This window comes from Belonocnema kinseyi, chromosome 2 (genome assembly GCF_010883055.1).
Source record: "Belonocnema kinseyi isolate 2016_QV_RU_SX_M_011 chromosome 2, B_treatae_v1, whole genome shotgun sequence".
Lineage (NCBI taxonomy): Eukaryota > Metazoa > Arthropoda > Insecta > Hymenoptera > Cynipidae > Belonocnema > Belonocnema kinseyi.
Window position 1 is genome coordinate 119,705,922 of NC_046658.1, and position 20,101 is coordinate 119,726,022.

The window sequence follows — 20,101 nt, forward strand, 5'->3', positions numbered from 1 at the left end:
AAATTATTCACTTAAGGGCATGTGACAGAGCTAAATACCTATATTAGCGACCTCACTTTATCAGCTCATTGAATATTTTTTTGAACCTAAGAACTTTTTTTGCAAATAAAATATCGAGCTGAAACTTTGGAAAATGTATTAGAGTACAATAAAGTACGTTTAGGTACTGCATTTTGGTAGGAACATCACTGAAATTTATTTTATCTTTTTTCTGAACCTCGACATTTTTTGAACGTTCGAACTTTTTTTATACATAAAATATCGGTCTCAAACTTTGAGATATGCAAGAGACAAAAGAAAACTACGTTTAAGTATAAATCTTAATAATAAAAGATGTAAAAAAAATATATTTCAACTATCAATTCCATCGGCATCAGCCGGCAACGTTGTACACAAAAATTTGAACCCTGGCGGCCACTAGACGAGGCTCTAGAGGGTTCGTATTTTCGTGTATAACGTTACAGGCTGATGCCGATGGAATTGATAGTTGAAATTCTTTTTTTACATCTTTTATTATTAAGGTTTGTACTTAAACGTAGTTTTCTTTCGTCTCTTGCATTTTTCAAAGTTTGAGACCGATATTTTATGTATAAAAAAAGTTTGAACGTTCAAAAAATGCCGAGGTTCAGAAAAAAAGATGAAATAATTTTCAGTGAAGTTCCTACCAAAATGCAGTACCTAAACGTACTTTATTGTACTCTATTACATTTTCCAAAGTTTCAGCTCGATATTTTATTCACAAAAAAAGTTCTTAGGTTCAAAAAAACATTCAGTGAACTGAAAAAGTTAGGTCGGTAATATAGGTATTTAGCTGTGTTACGTGGCCTTAAAGAAATAATTCTTATAAAATATTTAACTGGAATACTTGAAAAGTTTAACCAATAAGAAAATATTTTGAACAAGGCGATTAACTTTCAAAGAAAAACATCATGTTCTACAAAAAAATAGATTTTTTTTTTAAATATGTGAATTTTAAACGGAACAGTTGAATTTTCAATTGCAAGAGGCACTTTTTCAGCCAAATTGTCGTATATTGAAACCAAAGTATTACTATTCTACAAAGAAGATTTTTCAAAAAATACATTAATAATTTGCAACCAAACTAATGAATTTCCAAGTGAAATGATAAAACCTCAACTAGAATCATTTAATTTGAAATTTAAAAAAATAGTTTAAAACTAAAACAATTGATCTTCAAATGAAATAGTTAAACTATCAACGAATTCGACGAATTTTGAAATAAAAAAAGCTCATTTTTAAACCAAAAATTGAATTATTACATTTTCAGTAAAAAAAAAAGAATGTTTGACCAAGCAAATGAATTTTTTACTAAAATTATAGAATATTCAGCCGGAATAGTATTTCCATTTTTAGTTGAAAAAAAATATTTTATACAAAAAAAAATTTCAATAAAATAGATCATTTTTAAGCAAAGAAATGAATTTTTAATATAAATGATGAATCTTCAATAAAAACATTAGTTTTGATGAAGAGCTTATTTTTCAACCAAGCAAATTTATTTATAACATAAAAGATGAATTTTTATGAAACTTAATTTCGTTTTTTTTTAACTGAAAATTTAACCGTTCCACTTTGAGAGGGAAATTAACATTTCTATTGCAAAATTTAACAAGTTGGATATATATTTGTCTTTTTTAATCGAAAACTAATTTATTTAGTTCAAAATTCATGTATTTTGTGTAAAAAAACCGACTTTTTGTTAGAAAATCGACTTTTTAAATCTAAAACCTACTTGTTTTGTTTGAAAATGATTTTTTTCTTTGAAAGTTAATCTCATTGTTTCAAAATTCTTCTTTCCGGTTGGTAATTCAAGTATGCCAGTTAAATATTCATCATTTTAAATAAAAATTTATCTTTTATGTTACAAATAAATTTTCTTAGTTGAAAAAAAAACTCATTTAATAAAAATTAATTTTTTTATTGAAGATTCATTATTTATATTAGAAATTCATTTCTTTGCTTTAAAAAATGAGCTATTTTATTGAAAATTTGTTTCTTTTTTTGTAAAAAATATTTTTTTTATGATTAAAAATGAAAATACTATTTAAGTTAAAATTCCATAATTTTAATAAAAAATGCATTTTTTTGGTTAAACATTCTTTTTTTTGTTTTTGACTGAAAATGTAATTATTCAATTTTTGGTTGAAAAATTATCTTTTTTATTTCAAAATTCGTCGAATTCGTTGAAAGTTTAAATATTTCATTTAAAGATTCATTGTTTCAGTTTAAAACTAATTTTTTTATTTTAAATGTAATTATTCTAGTTTAGGAATCGACAATTTGGCTGAAAAATTGCCTCTTTTAATTGAAAATTCAACTTTTTCGTTTGAAATTTAAGTATTTAAAAAAAATCTTTTTTTTTTGTAGAACATGATGTTTTTCTTTGAAAGTTAATATCCTCGTTTACAAATTTTTCTTCTTGATTAAAAATTTCAAGTATTCCAGTTAAATATTTTTTAATAAGTGAACTATCTAACAAGTTGCGTCTTTTTCACAAAAAGAAGGTGGCGGCGCTAGGGGCTTTTTCCAACTCCAAACTTTTTCGTCGTTTCGTCTGTTACAAGGCAGTCACGGAAAACTTATAGGTACCGCTTTTCCTTAAAAAATAATTACTCCAAGGGATCCAACCGATGTCGGCTCATATATTTTCTTCCTTTTCCTCAAATTTCGATATACTGACTTATTTAGTTTAAGAAAAAAAGGCGGACAAAATTAACATTGCAAGGTCAAATTTTGATTGCGTCACAGGCTACCATTTACCCTTAAACATAAAAAATTTCAAGTTAAGCCCAAATGTTTTCAATTTTTGAGGACGGATAAAATAGGACGCAAAGATTATAAATGCCGTTTTGAAATCTTTCCCTAGTTCCGGAACTTGCTTAATAAATAAACAAACAAAAATTCAATTTGTCGAAAGTAGCATTAAAAAAATATATAAAGTTCTGTAAACTTATAATTAATAAATAATTAATATTTTTCATGAATAGCTTAAAGTACTAATTTAAATAGCTTAAACTAATTGCAAAAGTACTACAAATTGGCAGAAGTTTTTAAACTGCAAAAGTTTTAACAATTTCATAAATTTCCCAAATAGACGAATTTTTAACCAATTATATTAATTTTCAACAAAGCAGCTAGCACAATGGATGTTATTTTAGTCCAAATTTTATTTGATTAATTTTTAGTTTATGTTTTTTTTTTCATTCATAAACATTTTTAACTTAATAGAGTAAATAAATTTCCTTTCAAAAAGAATTAATTTTATTTAAAAACACAACAAAAAAAGAATTTTCTACTAAACAGTTTAATTTTGTAGCAAACAGTTGAATTTTCAAGCAAATTGTTTAATTTTTAAGCCAAAAAGGACAAATTATCAATAAAAAAGTTAATTGTCTAATAATCAGATGGATTTTCAACAAAATAGTTTAATTTTCAGTTTAAAAAATTAATTTTTAACTAAAAATTCGCAAACTAAATTATGAATCTTCAACTAAAAACATTAACATTTAAGAAAGTGGTTCAACTTTGAACCAAGGAGTTGCATTTTCAACCTAAAAAGATGAATTTTCAAAGAAAAATGTAATGGCAGATATTACAACAACAAATTTTATTAAAAATAAAAAAACAGCTGGATTTAACCAACAAAAACGAATTTTCAACAAAATACTTGAATCCTCAACTAAGGCAGATTAATTTTCAATCCAACAAAATAATAAATATATATTCAAACAAGAAGAACTACTGTTTAAAATAATTGTTAAATTTTCAACAAATAAATTAATTTTTAAAACAAACAATAAGATTTTAAACCAAAAAAGATTAATTCTTTTTTTTTAATTTAACAGTATACTTTAACCGAAAATAATGAACTTTCAGCCAAAAACAGTAGTTAGATTTTATTCTCGGGTTCTAATAATTCGGTTCGCATTTAAGTGGCAAAACGAGAAAACTACGGGAATATGAAAAATATTTAAGCCTGCTATAAATTCTAATAATTTGTATAATTTTGTAGACTAAAGTATAAAATTGTTGTTTAAAAAATAAAGTTAATTTTTCATTGGACACTTTTTATTTTGAACTATACCTTAAAGATGGTATAAAACTATTTGATCAAATTTGTGACACTTTTTATCATATTTTTGATCTCTGAAGTAAGTCTGAGACCTGAGATAAGAAAAAATGCTTCAAATGATCTGTCCAATTTGCAAAAGTTTTATGTATAAAAAAATAGCATGTCAACTGTTGTTAATTTCACAAGGTTCTGCATTATGCAAAATGAAGTTCCGGACCTCTAAAATGGTTTAAAATCCAATAAATTCGACAAAAGCCTTAAGCACGTTCAGGCTAATTTATAAAATTTTGAAATTTTTTTGGAATAGTTTTGCATTGTGCAAAAAATAAGAATTTTACGATTTTTAATACGTTCCGGGCTCCAAACTGGGATTTATTGTTTTTGCAACCTAATCAATATTAAAAATTCGAAAAGTTGTGAAATTAATGTTAATTAACCCCATCACTGTCATTGATACATTTATAGGCAAATAAAGTCGTGCCACTTTTGCATGATGACACATATGTGGGCATTTCAAAAGAAAATGATTTCACGTGATCCGATTTAATTGTGGTGTATTAGTTTTTAGAATCGCTGATTTGAAATTTTATGTTGGATTTTCAAAATTCAAAATGGCGGAGCTTTGGTGTCGCTTAATCGCAATCTGCTGTTGGATTTTCAAAAGTCAAAATTTCGGATCCAATATGACGTAAAAGAATTATTAAAAATGTTTAGCACTCTTTCGGATTAGCATATTTATGTTTTTAAGTCGTTAAACTAAAAATGTAATATATCCAATATGGCATAACAAACTTCAAGTAAACAAATTTTTTTTTTTGATACACTAGCGCTTATTCAGGCCCATTTTTTTATTACTTACATTCAGCTTACAGTCAACATCAGATTTCGATTCAGCGATCTCAATAACCTAAGTATCATTAATTTGATCAAGGTCCGAACATTTTTAATAATTCATATCCGTCATGTTTTAAAAACCCAACACCCGATTTCAATTCAGCGACCCCAAAAATATAAGTAGTATCACCAATCTGATTAGAATCCGAACATTTGTAATCATTCATGTTCGCCATATTGGTTCCGCCATTTTTAATTTTGAAAATCCTAAATCAGTTATGAAATCAGCAATCCAAAAGACCTAACTACCACTAATTTTATTTAGATCTAAACATGTTCACCATTTTATGACTGTCATTTTGAATACTCAACTTCAGATTTAGATTCAGCGAGCCTAAAAACATGGACCTGCAAATATCATTTGATTCTGAAGTGTTTTTCTCGAAAACATTTTTAGCAGGATAACTTCTTGTTCTCCTTACTGTGAATGGTTTAATTGTCTTTACTGATTTGGCCTATATTATAAAAGCAGGTACCTGACAAGCTAAAGCAGCTCCAGTGTTATATCCCAGAAGAATTATCGGCCTTCCAGGACAATCAGACCTAACTTCTTGTATTTTTGTTCTTGTCGCTTGCACCAATTGGTCGACGCAGGCCATCATCGTCATTTTTGTCGATGTCAGTCCTAAAGGCACATAGACGGTGACAACCATACCTAATGCCCCGAGCTGTGAAACCCACTTGTGTTGTCGAGGAGAAGCACTGGTTCCGATTCCCGAAGGCGCTATCACCAAAATCGGGTTCCCTGGTAACTTTTTCTGAAAGAGGATATATCTTTCGTTTACTGATTTTTCTTTGAACTTCAGAACTTTTTTGTAAATAAAATATCGTACTGAAACTTTGGAAATTGTATCAGAAAACCATAAGCTACGTTTATGTACTTCATTTGTGTAGGAATTTCGTTAAAGATTATTTTCAAAGACATTTTTTGAATCTAAAAACTTTTTTTGTATGTAAAATATCGGCCTCAAACTTCGAGAAATGCAAGAGCCGACAGTCAATTACGCCTACGTACGTATTTTTACATATCGCAGATATTTTAAATATAAAAGAGTTCTAAGGTTCGACAAATCTTAAGGCTACAAAGAAAATATCTAAAAAATGGTCCCTGTTTTAATTGCTTTAAAAATAAATTTGAGCGAGATTCCTACTCAAATGCAGTACATTTGGTCTTCTGATACATTTACCAAACTTTCAGTCCGATATTTGAAATACAAAAAAAATTTTTAAGTTCGAAAAAAATATTCAATGAACTGATAAAGTGACGTCGGTAATATAGGTATTTGATTGTGTCACATGCCCTTAATACAATTTATAAACGTTTACAAATTATATTTTCTTAATGCGTATACAAATCAGCGTTGAATGATCCGCTATTTAAATTGTTTCCGATTATTTCATAGCGATATATTTATTTTAAAAAACAGGGTATTCGGCCAATTCAATCAAAATAAACTTTAATGTTATTTTTTTTTTAATACTCATTCAGCTTAAAGGATTATGAATCTGGGTTTAAAATATTTCTTTCTGAACTTTTAAACTTGTTAACTTGGATTATTTACAAATGCGAGAAGTTGATAATTTATATTGATTTTGAACTTCAGGAACATTCAATTTGAACATTTCTAACTTTAAAGTACTACGTTTTAAATACTTTAAGTACCTTCAGTACGTTTTAATTACCATTTAAGTACTACTAGCAATTAAGGCTTTACATTTTAGACTCTATAATTTGAATATGAAATTATTCATTTTTTAATAATTCAGACTGCATAGCCGAAAATGCTTTTGAAACAGTTGAAATAGGGTAATAATAGGCGAAAAAATTCTTTAAAAAAATTAATATGGACAAAATAATTGATTCAATATAAACCCCTTTAAATTTCTGCGATTTCAAGTCGAAATATATTGTATTTTCAACAAAGCAGTGGAATTTTCAAGTTACAAAGTCGAATGGTTTAGGAGGAAGTTGACTTTAAACCCAGAAATAATCATTTTCAATCAAATAATTGAATTTTAAGCAAACAAAGATAAATTCTCAACAAAATGGTCGCATTTTCAAACAAAAAAGATTAAACTGCAATGAAATAGTTTAATCTTTAAACCAAAAAGATGAATTTTAACTGAAAAAGATCAAAATTTAAACTAAATAGTTTAATTTAAAAATACAATTTTGTTTTCAACCAAACAGTTACATTTACAACCAGATAGTTGAATCTACAATCAAGAGACAAATTAAAAAAAATAGTTGAATTTTTAACCAAATGTTTCAATTTTCAACAAAAAGTTGATTTTTAAACAAATAAGCCTTTTTTAACCAAGATAATTTTCGAAATACACCAAAATCTCGCTTTCAGTCACCCCGCTATCAGCCTTCCTAGAACTGTTGGCTCTCGCAGTTTATTTCTGTTTCTGTCCCCCCGGAATCAGTCCAAGGCCATTTGAAGGCAACCCCCACAACTTGACTGAAAGCAAGAGTTTGGTTTGAATAGTTAAATTAAAAAAAAAATCATTTAAAAACAAATAATTAGAATTGAAAAAAATATGAATTTTCGAAAAAATATATAATCGAATATTCGATTTTTTAACCAAACAGAATGAAATTTCAACAAAAAATAGTTCGATTTTCCTATTGGGTTAGATTAATTCAGTAATTGAATTTGAACTTAATCAGATGCAATACTTCCGTTTTATTGCATAAATGTATGAATTATATTTGAAATTTTTCATCTCCGAATGATTCTAATTTAAAATTTTAAAAAATCTAGTTTCAAAGATGTAAATATAAACTTCTTTTTTATTAAGACATTGGATTTGATAAATACACTGTGGAATATTCCACCATATTTAGATGCCTCTAAAACAATTCCACATTACCGTAATTTTAAATAAAAATTTAAATCGTGCTTTCCTGAATGTTCTGTAATTTTTTATTTCTTCAAATTCAATATGTTGGAATCACTTCAATTTTAATATGTTACATTTGATTTTTTCAAGGTATTTTTCAGATTTTTAAAAAACGACGATGAATATTAAACTTTCAAAATCACTTTTTGATACTTTAAATGTGCAATTCTTTAATTTTTAGTCAATTCAAATTAAATGTCAATTTATGGAACATTTTTTTCTAACGCAAATTATTCTTTCCTGATTACCTTTTAGTTAAAAAAAGGTTTATTTTTTTAACTTAAATAAAAAACTTATCAAATTTCATTACCCCTTTAAAAATTCCCATATTTTTATCAACTTCAGAATGTAAATATTGATGTCTTACCATTTTTAATTGTAAATTTTTCAGACTAAGAATCCTTCTATGTTAAGAGCTTATATAAAATATTAAGTTTCAACATAAGTCAAATTAAAATTATTTCATTTTCCACATCCCTGCCTTAAATTCTTAAATGCAAGCATTAAACTTCCTAAAGTATCTATTTTAACTCAAACTAAATATTAATACCAGAAAATAAGAAAAAACAATACTCACAGGTTTATTAGAATTTAAAGTCTGGATCACTGGGTCCCAAGATCGTTTCAATAAAGATCCTAGAGTCTCCCAAGTCACTGGTCCGCCTTTTCCGTTAATATTTGTCTGAACAGCTATCATTTTGTCAATAAGCTGTGGAATTTTCAGTCTTAAAGTCTGGAGGATATCGAGGTAAATCACTAGGTACTCTTGTGGAAGATAATCAAACATCAAACTATGAATCCATTGGGTAATCCTAACATCCCAACCAATAGATGCCAAAGTTTCTCTGAACCTTTTGGCAGCGGTGTCAATTGTCGTTCTTCGAAAAACGGGTTCCATTACGTGGCCCGCTTTTGCCAGTCTTGCTAGCCTCTCGGCAGTTAAAATCCTAACCACTTTTGCAAATATACGAATTTGGACTGGAGTCCAATAGGTCTTGTCTATCTTTTCTTCCCACTCGCTGTCCTCATCAGGCCTTACGAAATTCGCTAGTCTTTGAAGCTCGTCCATAAGTTGACGAGTTCTTCCTAAATCGTAAGGTGGAGAAGAATGACCGTCGTTATAATTCTCGACGTTGACGTTTTCTTCAGATTTTAGCTTATCCCTAGTGTCAGGATTAAATATATGTATATAAAATATAATGTGAAGATTCCAATCTTTCTATTAATTAGATCAAATTCATTTTCTGTTTGTTCTCAGTTTTACAACATTATATTATTCTTTTTCTACGCAGTAAGTTGTATTTAATATCTTTATATTCTGTGTAGGAGCGTTGCTTGTAAGTGTAATTAAAAAATCTAAAAAGTTTTTAAAAGTCATTCCTACCTAGGGTTAAGTTCTTTCTACTAACTCATAGCCTCTAAAATGGTTTGTCTTCAAATCAATTAATCACGTCATATGGTTTTCAGTAATTTTCAGTTCAGTAAATCACAAGCATTACAATTTTTTTAAGATCCTTTTTTCTTTAATGTTTTTTTCTTCTTCAGAGTCTCAACTATTATTTTTTAACGCTCAACTTCAGAGTGTATTCTTTCTTTGTCTATATCTATAGATTATCGAATACCTTTGTAACTTTTGTTTTAACTGAAATGGACTAGTACTTACTAAAATACAGAGTTCACAGACCAAAATTCTCCCAAACAATGGGAAAATAGGGCAATTTTTCATGAAATGAGGGTAATAAATTCTTGTTAATAAAATTAGTATATTTACCGTATTAAATTCAATATTAAACGGTTTAAATGGCTAAGATTTCGAGTTGAAATATTATTACATTTTCAACAAAACAGTTTAATTTTAAAAAAGATAAACTTTCAACCCGACAAGACGAATTATCCACAAAAGATCCTTACCAATTGAAAAGAAATTTTTAATCAAATACTTAAATTTTTTAACAAACAATAATTCATTCCCAACCATTCAGTCGTATTTAAAACAAAATAGTTGGATTTTCAAGCGCAAAAAACGAATTTATAATCAAATAATTTAATCTTAAAGCTACAAAATTATCAACAAACTAGTTGAATTTTCCAGCTAAACAGATTTTTTTTAGAAAACAATGACTTTCAAACCGCAACAGATGAATTTTCCACAAAAAAGTTACTTTTCAAGCAAGAAAGATTGATTTTCAGTTACAAGATGGTTGAATTCCAATTCAACAAATTTATTAAAATTTGTTATTTTTTAACCCAAAAAGATGAAGTTTCTTCAAAACAGTTGAATTTTCAACAAAAAAAAAGTTAATTCTCAAAAAAATAGTTACAATTATATAAAAAACTTAAATTTTTAAGTAAAAAAAAAAAAAGAATTTTCTACAAGAAGTTCAATTTTGAGTCCGAAAATATAAATTTAAACAAATTTCACATTAACAAACAGTTGAAATTTTTATCTTATTGTTAAAATTTCAAACCAAACAGACGAATTGTCTACAAAACAGTTGATTTTTTAAGAAAAATTATGAATTTTCTACCAAATAGAATTCTTAACAATATATTAGAATACTCATACAAATCATATTAATTTTCAACCAAGCAGTTGACTGATCCACAAAAAAATGAAATTTCTACCAAAAGAGATGAATTATCAACCAAAAAATATATTTTTAACAAAGTAGTCCAACTTTCAACCAAATAGTTTAATTTTCAACAAAATAATTGATTTTAAAACAAAACAATTAAATGTTCAACCAAAAGAGATGATTTTTGAACCAAAAATATAATAGTATTACAATAGTATTTTTTAACAAAATAGTTGAATATTTGACAAAATAATTGATTTTCAAGCAAAATATATGAATTCTGAAGGAAAAATATATCATTAGACTTTCCTATTAAATATGAATTTTTACTCCCAAACTTCACAATATGGTTTTGTAGAGGGAGCTCAAAAAGGAGGAATAAGATAATTTTTCACGAAAAGGGGGAAAAGGTAAGAATTTATTTTAAACAAAAAATAATAATATTAAACAATTTTTTCATAAAATTGACCATCATATAATTTTTTTAATTAGATATACGTACTTGGATTGATGGAAATGCATTCACGGTGATATAAAGTCAGAACAAAATAAAATAGGTTAAATAAACAATTTTTATATATTTGAAATCGTTCTCATTATAAAGAATTTTTTTTCAAAAAATAACATCAGTTATGATTAAATCCTGATCCTCCAATTATTTCAATATTATACAAATATATTTTATTATCATACCTATTACAAAATATTTATTTTCAGTTATATTAATTATAATATATTATACTTTCACTACACGCTGTAACATATTCCAGTTTCGAATGGAATAATTTTGTAGACGTAGAACGAACCATTCTTACTAAAAACCTTATCTATATTTACTAAGTTAGAGAGTTTCCACGTAATTCAAATACTGCATTATCAAATATTTAGAGAGAAAAGGGGGAAGTTTTTACAAAATAGAGGAAAAAGAAAAGGGGAAGCGGAGGGGAAAGACTGTGATCCATTAAAATAGAATTATATTAAATAGGACAACTTACGATGAAGAATTTTTCCCGAAGAAAATCTTCTTGATGGGTTTTACGTAGACATTTTCCGGTTTCCAATTCCAAGGTCGGGCGTAACAATGATCCCTGACGATGACATCGACTTCGATTTCATAACAGCCAGCAAGCTGATGCAAATATGTTGTAAATCTGTTTGGGTTATCATCGAACGTATCTCCAGTAGGACTGGGTAATGTTGGACTTGCTGCTGGAGGTGCAGTTGCACCTGATGTCAGCAACATCTTCATCAGATTGTCCCTTCCAGAACTCGTCTTAGCAACCTCTGCCATTTGTTAATTATAGTTGCTTCTGACTGGAACTGTTCAACCTCGACCTGCGATTTTTATTATCCAAATGCACTTTGACTAGGATCCTTTTCAATTATATATTGTTCAAATATGTTTTATTTTGAAACGCTCAAATATCTGAAGTTCTGAACGTACAAATGAACGAAATTTTTATTGATGGTTTTGTAAACTAGAAATAACGCTAAAATATTTATTCAATTTATAATGAAAAAAAAAAAAAACAGATTACAAAACAAACTTTGAATCCAATATTTTAATCGTAGTTGGAACAATATTATTTTGTAAATATGAAAATGGGAAAAAATGTTTCGTTCATTTGAACGGTCCTAAGTTCAAGTATATGAACACTCTTATTTTTACTATTAGCTCAGAGAATTTTTAACACTGAAACAGAGAAAATGTGAGAGTTATATCTTCCATAGGAACAACCCTGTGCATCTCTCCATATTCCAGATTTTAACCCCACTACTCCCTGTTTTTGCATATAAAGCAATGGGACTGGATCACTTTTAAAATTTTTGTAGTAAGCAACATGTTATTTGCATGCAACAAATTAATAAAATTAAAACAATTTTACTCAATTAACATTTCAAAATAGTTTTCCAATCATTTTCTATGAATACTAAAGAGAAAATATTAATAATTTTAAGGTCGTACAATAATCCTCACAAAGTGGAATATATCTTAGATTTGAATGTGAATAAAAAGCCAAGTATGATACTTTATTCTCGAAAACATAAAAAATAATATTAATAATGAAATTTAAAAAGAATTTCCAGAAGAAAAATTTGAAAAGTATACAGCTTAAATTTACCAAGTGAATACTCTCGCTTTTTAATATATAACTGATATAATGTATTTGAAATCAGTTAAGAATGTAACAAATAAATGCTTTCTTTTATCATTATATCTTTAAAACAAAAATGGTAAAACATTGATTCCATTTACAGCCTGGACGTTTTTTGAAATTAAAATTTATATTTGTTCCTCTGAACAATACTTTTTTCAAAAATTTTACTTATTGAGTAAATATTATTGTGTTTTCAGAAATAAAAAGGATTATATTTATCTTTTTATTCAAATCTTATATATCACTTTACCAAGTTTATTGGATGACGTTTTAATTCACGTTTTCCCTTTAGCATTTATATAAATGTGTGACATTGTTTCAATTTCGATACTTTTTAAATGAAAGTATCTTTTTTTTCACTAAATTTTTTTTTAAGTGGTGTAGTATCATCTCTTACAATGCAAAAACAGGGAATGTTGAACAACTAGCACCGCGGTGGAGGTATTAGGAACTAATCAACTTAGGACACCAAAGAATCGCCATCTTGTTTTCAGATCCACAGGGCTGATAGGAAGCACAATTATCAGTACAGTGGCACCTCTGCGGCCCATTTCGGGTAGCTATTTCCATAGTCAAACCTGGATACACAAATCACGCATGCAGACGCAACTCGTAAATCTAACATAAGTTTTACCCTTTTGATCTAAGATGTACCTTTTCACGGATCATGGATTTTGAATTAAATATGGTCCGTCAAAAGGTATCCTGAGAAACCCGAAGGATTTAATTTTTGCTAGTCGGGTCTGATGGCGATGACCTCGTGAGAGTAGGGTGACCATAATTGATTTTCGAAAAATAGGACAAAAATCTTTGAAAAATAAGGACAAAGTAGAACAAAAATTTATTTTAAAAAGAGGACAATGTAGGACAGAAAAGTTTGAAGAAAAAGAGTAAAAAGTAGAACAAAATATAGAATACAAAGGATTAAATAAAAAAGAGAATTTTCAGACATATTTTTCAAATTAACTATGTTATTAAATTTTATCATAGCTCAACATCTTATATTTTTATTTTTAAACCCTGGTGCATTCTAATCAATATTACAAATGCACACATAAGTAAGTTCGTATACTAGGAATGTTTGATAGTAATTTATCTTGTGAAATAAAGAAGGAATCGTTAGATGGCATTGAATGATAACATTTTGTACAAAAAGGTCCAAAAGAAGAAAATGAAATTAAAAATTGTAATTTGAAAAATGCGAACAAAAACCCGGACGAAGTAACAAATCCTGTAGGATAACTCATACAAGCCCTACGGCCTACGCGAGAGGATAATGGCCTTTGACGTACTATATTTTTATTTTTATACAACATTATAATAGCGCTTTAAGTAGGGGTGACTAGTTTAATTAAATCTAACAGTCTTAATATAATTGTGGAAGAGCAAAGTACAATTTTGATAGTTAGCAGATTATGTTGTTTATTATTATGATTATTTATTCTTTCTTTTAGAGAACTTTTAGTTCAGAAGAGACAGTTTCAATTAGACAATCGCTCAAAATTCTTGGAATTTTCTTACAAAATTATTAGTATTCTTAAATATATAATATCAGAATAATGGGGAGAGCCAAAAACAAAATTTTTGAAATTATGTTAATGAAAGAAATGTAGTACTGAATACGTGAAATCACAAAAATGTTGGATCGAAAGAAATTAATCTTATAAACAAGAATGAATTTTTAATTTGAAAAATATAATTTCTTGAAAAAAGAAAAAATTTCTTCGATCCAAATGAGTGTTGGGCAAGTTACTTTTTTTGAGTAACTAGTTAGTTACGTTACTTAACGAAAAAAAGTTACAGCTACGTTACTTGTAGCTTTAGCTAGTTACAGTTACTAGAAAATGTAACTTCAAGTTACCTAAAAAGTTAATTTTTTCTTTTCCTTAATTTTCCAATTAAAAATAAAAATATTTAATACAAGATTAATAAAATTATTTATTATTATATTATTACAATAAAAATATTAATAATTTATCAAAATATTATTTAAAAATACAGAGATTGGTTTAGTAAATAAAAAACTAGGCAGATATTTCGCCAAGTGAACAGTAATATATTTTTGGAAATTGGAATACAAAGTACACAAAGTAACTTTAAAGTACCTAAAATTAAGTTACAAGTTGCTGCAAAAGTCGTAACTAAGTTAAGTTACAAGTTACTTTTAAAAAAAGTAACTAAGTTACCCTAAAAGTTACAAATAACGCAACTTTTTAGTAACTTAGTTACTTATAACAAGTTACTACCAACACTGATCCAAATATTATTTGACTGGGCGTATTCAGTACTATACATTTCTCTGACACATAATTTCTTGTACACATAAAACACTCTAATGACATTTTGAAATAAAAAAAATTGTCCTACGGTGTCGCAATGAGCTCAACATTTTTTTATTTGTATAATTTAGAAAAATGTCTACATATCAAAAAAATTATAGCAATTTTTTAAAGTTTACTTTTCAGTTTTGAGATAACATTTTCGGAAAATAAGCTAAGTAAAAAATTTATTTGTGTTATTCGATGATTCTTCATTTTCGTTAAAAATTTATTTCCTTGGTCGAAAAGTTGACTATTTTATTGTTGTTGTTAAAGGTTCAATTATGTGTAAATGTATCTTTTTAGTTGAAACTTCAACTATTTAGCAGAAAATTGATGTATTTTATTCAGAATTCGTTTGAAATTCGTAGAAAAATAAAATTTTTTATGAATATTTAACTATTTAGTTACAAATTAATGGATTTATATTAATATTCTACTAATTTATTGATAATTCGTTTTTTTTCGAAACAATTTATATTTTGCGTTGAAAATTCAATTGTTTTGTTGTTCCGAGTTTCAAAAATATGGTCTTTTTTCAAAGTGCCCTCTTTAAATTTAGGTATTTTAATATTGCATTTTAAACAAATTAAATTAATTAATCTAAATTTGTAATAATATTGAGTTTTGTAAAAAAAACCCAAGAGTTTTTGATCTACTTGAAATATATATATATATATATATTGGCAAACATAATGCAAAGTGAACGGAACTTCACAATCCCGACTAGGGAATATTAAATCCTTCAATCGCGTTTCTTGGATCAAACTATTTTCACGATTTGTGTGAATATGGACACAGCTACCCGAAATGGGCCGTAGAGGCGCCACCATGCTAATAGCCGTTCTTCCTATGGAAGAGTTCACCCTCACTTGCTTTCCATCAGCCAATTCAAAAATTCCCGCGGTTTCCTGGACACATTTTTTCCGACGACTCATTTAAACATCTTTTTGTAATTTGGCAATTATTCATTTACACGGGCTAAACTTATCCTCAAACATAAACTGTAGAGATCAATATTATTTGAAAATAAATTACCGATTGCGAGTATGACACCGCCTGTTTATCGATCTTTTAATGTTAATTATACGAGAGATCAATTTGTTCCATTAAATGGGTTTAAAGCTATCGGTATTCTCGATTAAATGAGCGAGGATGAAGTCATTTTGTCAATTTTTTAAAGAATATATTGCAAAAATAATACAAATTTCAATATTTTCTTAAAGTTATTTTTTAAGGAAATTAAAGAATTAAATCCGCTACTAACTGATTAAATTATCTACTTTAACGCTAACATACTACTTAATATTATAATAAAAAGCAAATATTTACTGCAATTAATTCTTTAATAACGAGGAGTTGGTCATTTAAATTTGGAGTGCACCAGATAATAAGATCTCAAACATTTGAAAAATTTCAAGAGATGTCGGAAAATATATTTGAATTTTGAAATGTTAAAACTTTTTTTAACGTTTCCGAACTATTTAAAAATATTTCAAGGGATTTTAGACCAAGTTAAGAGATTAAAAAATATTTGGAGATTTTAAAAGATTTCAACTGATTTCGAGAGACTGAAAATATTTAGAACATATTTAGAAAACATGAATATATTAATCAATATTAATATTAAATATTTAGAAAGTTTTCAACGGAGTTCAAAATATTTCATGGCACATCACAAGGCTTTGAAAGGTTTTAAGCGATTTCAAAGAAGTTTTAAGATTTGCAGAGTATTCTACATTTTTTTGGGATTTGCGTAGTATTTCAAAAGAGTTCACAGCACTCTTAAAACGACTGCAAGTAAAGTTAAAATATTTCAAGTGATTTCACAAACTTTTAACGATTTCAAGTGACTGAAAATTATATAAAGGCTTTTGAAGAATCTTACGAGATTTCAACTAATTCGTAGAAGACTTCAAAGGATTTCAAATTTTAAAAACTTTATTGAGTTCCACAATATTTTACGGGATATTACAAAACTCCTAAATATTCAAGTGCTTTCAAATGAATTTTATGACTGTCGAAGCATTTCAAAATATTTCAAGTTATATCTAAAGATTTCGATGGGTTCACATGATTTCAAGTGAGTTTTAAACATTTTAATGAATTTAACAATATTTTAGAAGATTTCAATTGGAGTCGAAGTATTTCATAAGTTTTCAATTATTTCAAGGTATTTTAAGAAAGAAATTTTAAAAGGTTTCGACAGACTTCAAAAGTGCCGAACCCTCATTTAATACTAAGGCATAATTTTTGTATACTGAACAATGTTTTTGTTTGCATTGTTTTTAAAGGATTTGTGGCTAGTGAACCGATAGTAGCCGTTTTCTGCTATATTTTCATATTTTAGAACTTAGAAGTAAACTACTTAATGAGTTAAAAATACGTATTTTTCACTGATTTACTCTTTTTCAGAAAAACTTAGTACATAAAAGACTAGTTAAATAAAATCTAATACAATAAACATTTTGTTAGTGTCTGTTAGACCATTTTAAAGGTAAATTTATACAATATCAAACTAACTCACCACCATTGTTTTGAAATTTTTTGCTTTCATGGTGCAACATATTTAGAGATAAAAGGAAAATTTTGGCAAAATTTAAATCTTTTTTTCTGCTGATAGAAACATTTTTGTACAATATATTAAGAAATGAGTAATCATGAGGTTTCTATCAAAATCATTTTACAAATATATTAATTTGATTTGTATTATTTTATTTTCCTACAGATGAGATGTCTTCGAATTTTTCCAAATTTTTGTATCAAATCTGTAAAAAGTTTATTATATTCGATTTTTTTAAATTGTAAGAAAAAATCCAAACTTGCACAATTTTTAAAATATATTTTTGAATAATTGGCAAGATTGAAAATAAAAAAATACAAGGTATTAAAAAATCGATTTTGCGCTAGGAGGAAAAATTCTATATCATAAATAAAAGTTCCGGGCTTTATTTATTCAAACTGCGTGTTTTTCACAGTTTATTTATAGATTATTGTAATTCATTTACTTATAAATTAAAGAAGTGATTTTCCAGCATGGTAAATTTAGAAAATAAGTTGTAAAACCTTTTAAAACAAAATCTTTTAACTTCTTTAAATTTACAAATTTATTTAACAAAATGACACTATTTTTATCCTTCATAATAAGGATGACAAGAAATTAATAATGCAATAAAATTAATATAATAATAATAAAATATAATGAAATTAATAATGAAAATAATAAGCAATGGAAAAAAACCAAATTTGCCTTGATTAAAACTGTCACACGAAATAAGCCAAAATAAACAAATAATTGTATTAACGTAATTACTTGGATTTATTCACATTTTTTGCTCACAAAAACACTCAAACATAAATTTTTTTGTCTTAGAAAAAAAAACAAACGAAGAAAAGAATGCTTTCTAAAAAATTGCGCGACAGTTATTTATTTCTGCACATACTATACAAGAATTTAATCATGCACTTGAATTATTACACAAAAAAGTGTCGGATGCATCAATTAACCTCAAATTTTAGCAGATATTTAATTATGAATGTCTGCCATGAAAACAGTCTCTTCGGTGGAATAAAATAAACGTATTTAATATTTATGATTATTATGTATTCAATACCTTACAATGTTGTGTAACCCTGTGTAACAGGACGTTGCTTGTTTCATTTCAAAGTAAACGCACTACGAGCAACGCCTTTCAATCTTAATATTTACATTTCATATTTTTTTGCAAATTTAGGAACAAAACACATCACTTTCCCAAAATATTTTAAAATATAGTTTTTGATCGACCACAAGCCAACATTTTATACGTAAAAATAAACTAATTTTGAGACACTGAGATAAATGTGTTGCATAAACTGCGACATAAATGCGACTGACGAGTACGTTGTGCGCACGCATCTCTTCTTTCTCCAATCACGTTCATTCATTCATGACTCTATAAAGGCAACCAATCAGCTTTAAGCTGTAATTTTTCAGATAATCTTACCGTATTTCTTTATTTCTCAGAAAACTCGGTCATATTCGCTTTACGGTCATATTTCATTTAAGCCTACAATAAATTGTATCTTGTATGTTGCTTGTATGTATTTAATATTATTATTATTATTCTATTATCAGTCATTTCTTATGAAAGAAAAAAACAATATTTTTTATAAAAAAGTTTAAAATTGACGAGAAATAATTATTTTAACTAATTAAATTATTACGGCAAGTAAGAATTGTAATAAAGCATGGCTTATTTTTACCTTAACAAAAATCATATTGATATACGCAAATAGTTTATTTTCGGAAATGAAAGAATAGCAGCTATAAATTTTAAAGTACATTAAAAAAATAGACAATTTTCTTTTTTTTTCAATAATTACACCTTCCACATTTCTTTTTCAATTCTATAGTTTTTTAATTTAATTAAGATATTTCAGTTTTATTTACGGATCCTGTTGTGTTTAGTTTTTTTTATATTCTTAATTCACAAGAATGTAAGTTTTATTTAAGCTAATTTATTTTTCTGGTTGAGAGAATTTTTTTCAAAATCGAAATTTCGCATTTTTCCCGGAAGCAACGAAAGATAAACATAATAATCTTGAAGTTTGTGTATATATATATATAACTCCTACAAAAAATGCATGTTGCTCTTGTGTAATATTATAATATAAGTAGATTCTTTTTTAAATATTGCTAGAAATGAAACGTGTGTTTTACACCAAATCCTTTGTATTTTTTATTTTATTTTTGAAAACATTAAAAGAAGATTTACTGGAAAAAACCCCACTTTTTACCTCAAGACTTTTTTTTTTCTAAAAATATAATTTTTGAATTTTTCTCGTAAGCAAGGGGAAATATTACAAAAGAGAAAGAGGCATTTTTTGTATAAATTTTATTGATGTAAAAACTCTTATCTCAACATTTTTTTGTATCTTTCGTTGCTTCCGAGAAAAATGCAAAAATTCATATTTTGCAAACAAAAATTCTCCTGTCCATCAAAATTGTTTAGCCAGCATACAACTTACAGAAAGTCTTCCCTATAAAATTTTAACCAAAAATTCCCGAAAAATAAAATTTCCGAATTGTTAAATTACTAAATAAGAAAATTCCAGAATAATAAAATTTCTGAATTATAAAATTCCTGAACAGTTTATAATATTACAATATAA

At 27.0% G+C, this 20,101-nt stretch overlaps 1 protein-coding gene across 3 annotated transcripts in view; it reads right to left on the reverse strand.

The window, feature by feature from the left end:
- LOC117167022 (KAT8 regulatory NSL complex subunit 3) overlaps window positions 1-18,815 on the reverse strand; it is a 30,871-nt gene extending 12,056 nt beyond the window's left edge. For 2 of the 3 annotated variants that reach the window (XM_033351571.1, XM_033351569.1), the window contains exons 1-4: window positions 18,562-18,815; window positions 11,466-11,805; window positions 8,472-9,057; window positions 5,464-5,745 (exon numbers count right to left, since the gene is read on the reverse strand). In XM_033351571.1, coding sequence (XP_033207462.1) covers window positions 5,464-5,745; window positions 8,472-9,057; window positions 11,466-11,761 — 1,164 coding nt within the window. In that variant the 5' untranslated portion in view covers window positions 11,762-11,805; window positions 18,562-18,815. Of the gene's footprint in view, window positions 1-5,463; window positions 5,746-8,471; window positions 9,058-11,465; window positions 11,845-18,561 lie in introns of all 3 variants that reach the window. The other variant, XM_033351570.1, reaches the window with a different exon arrangement.
- Window positions 18,816-20,101: the final 1,286 nt, after the last annotated feature.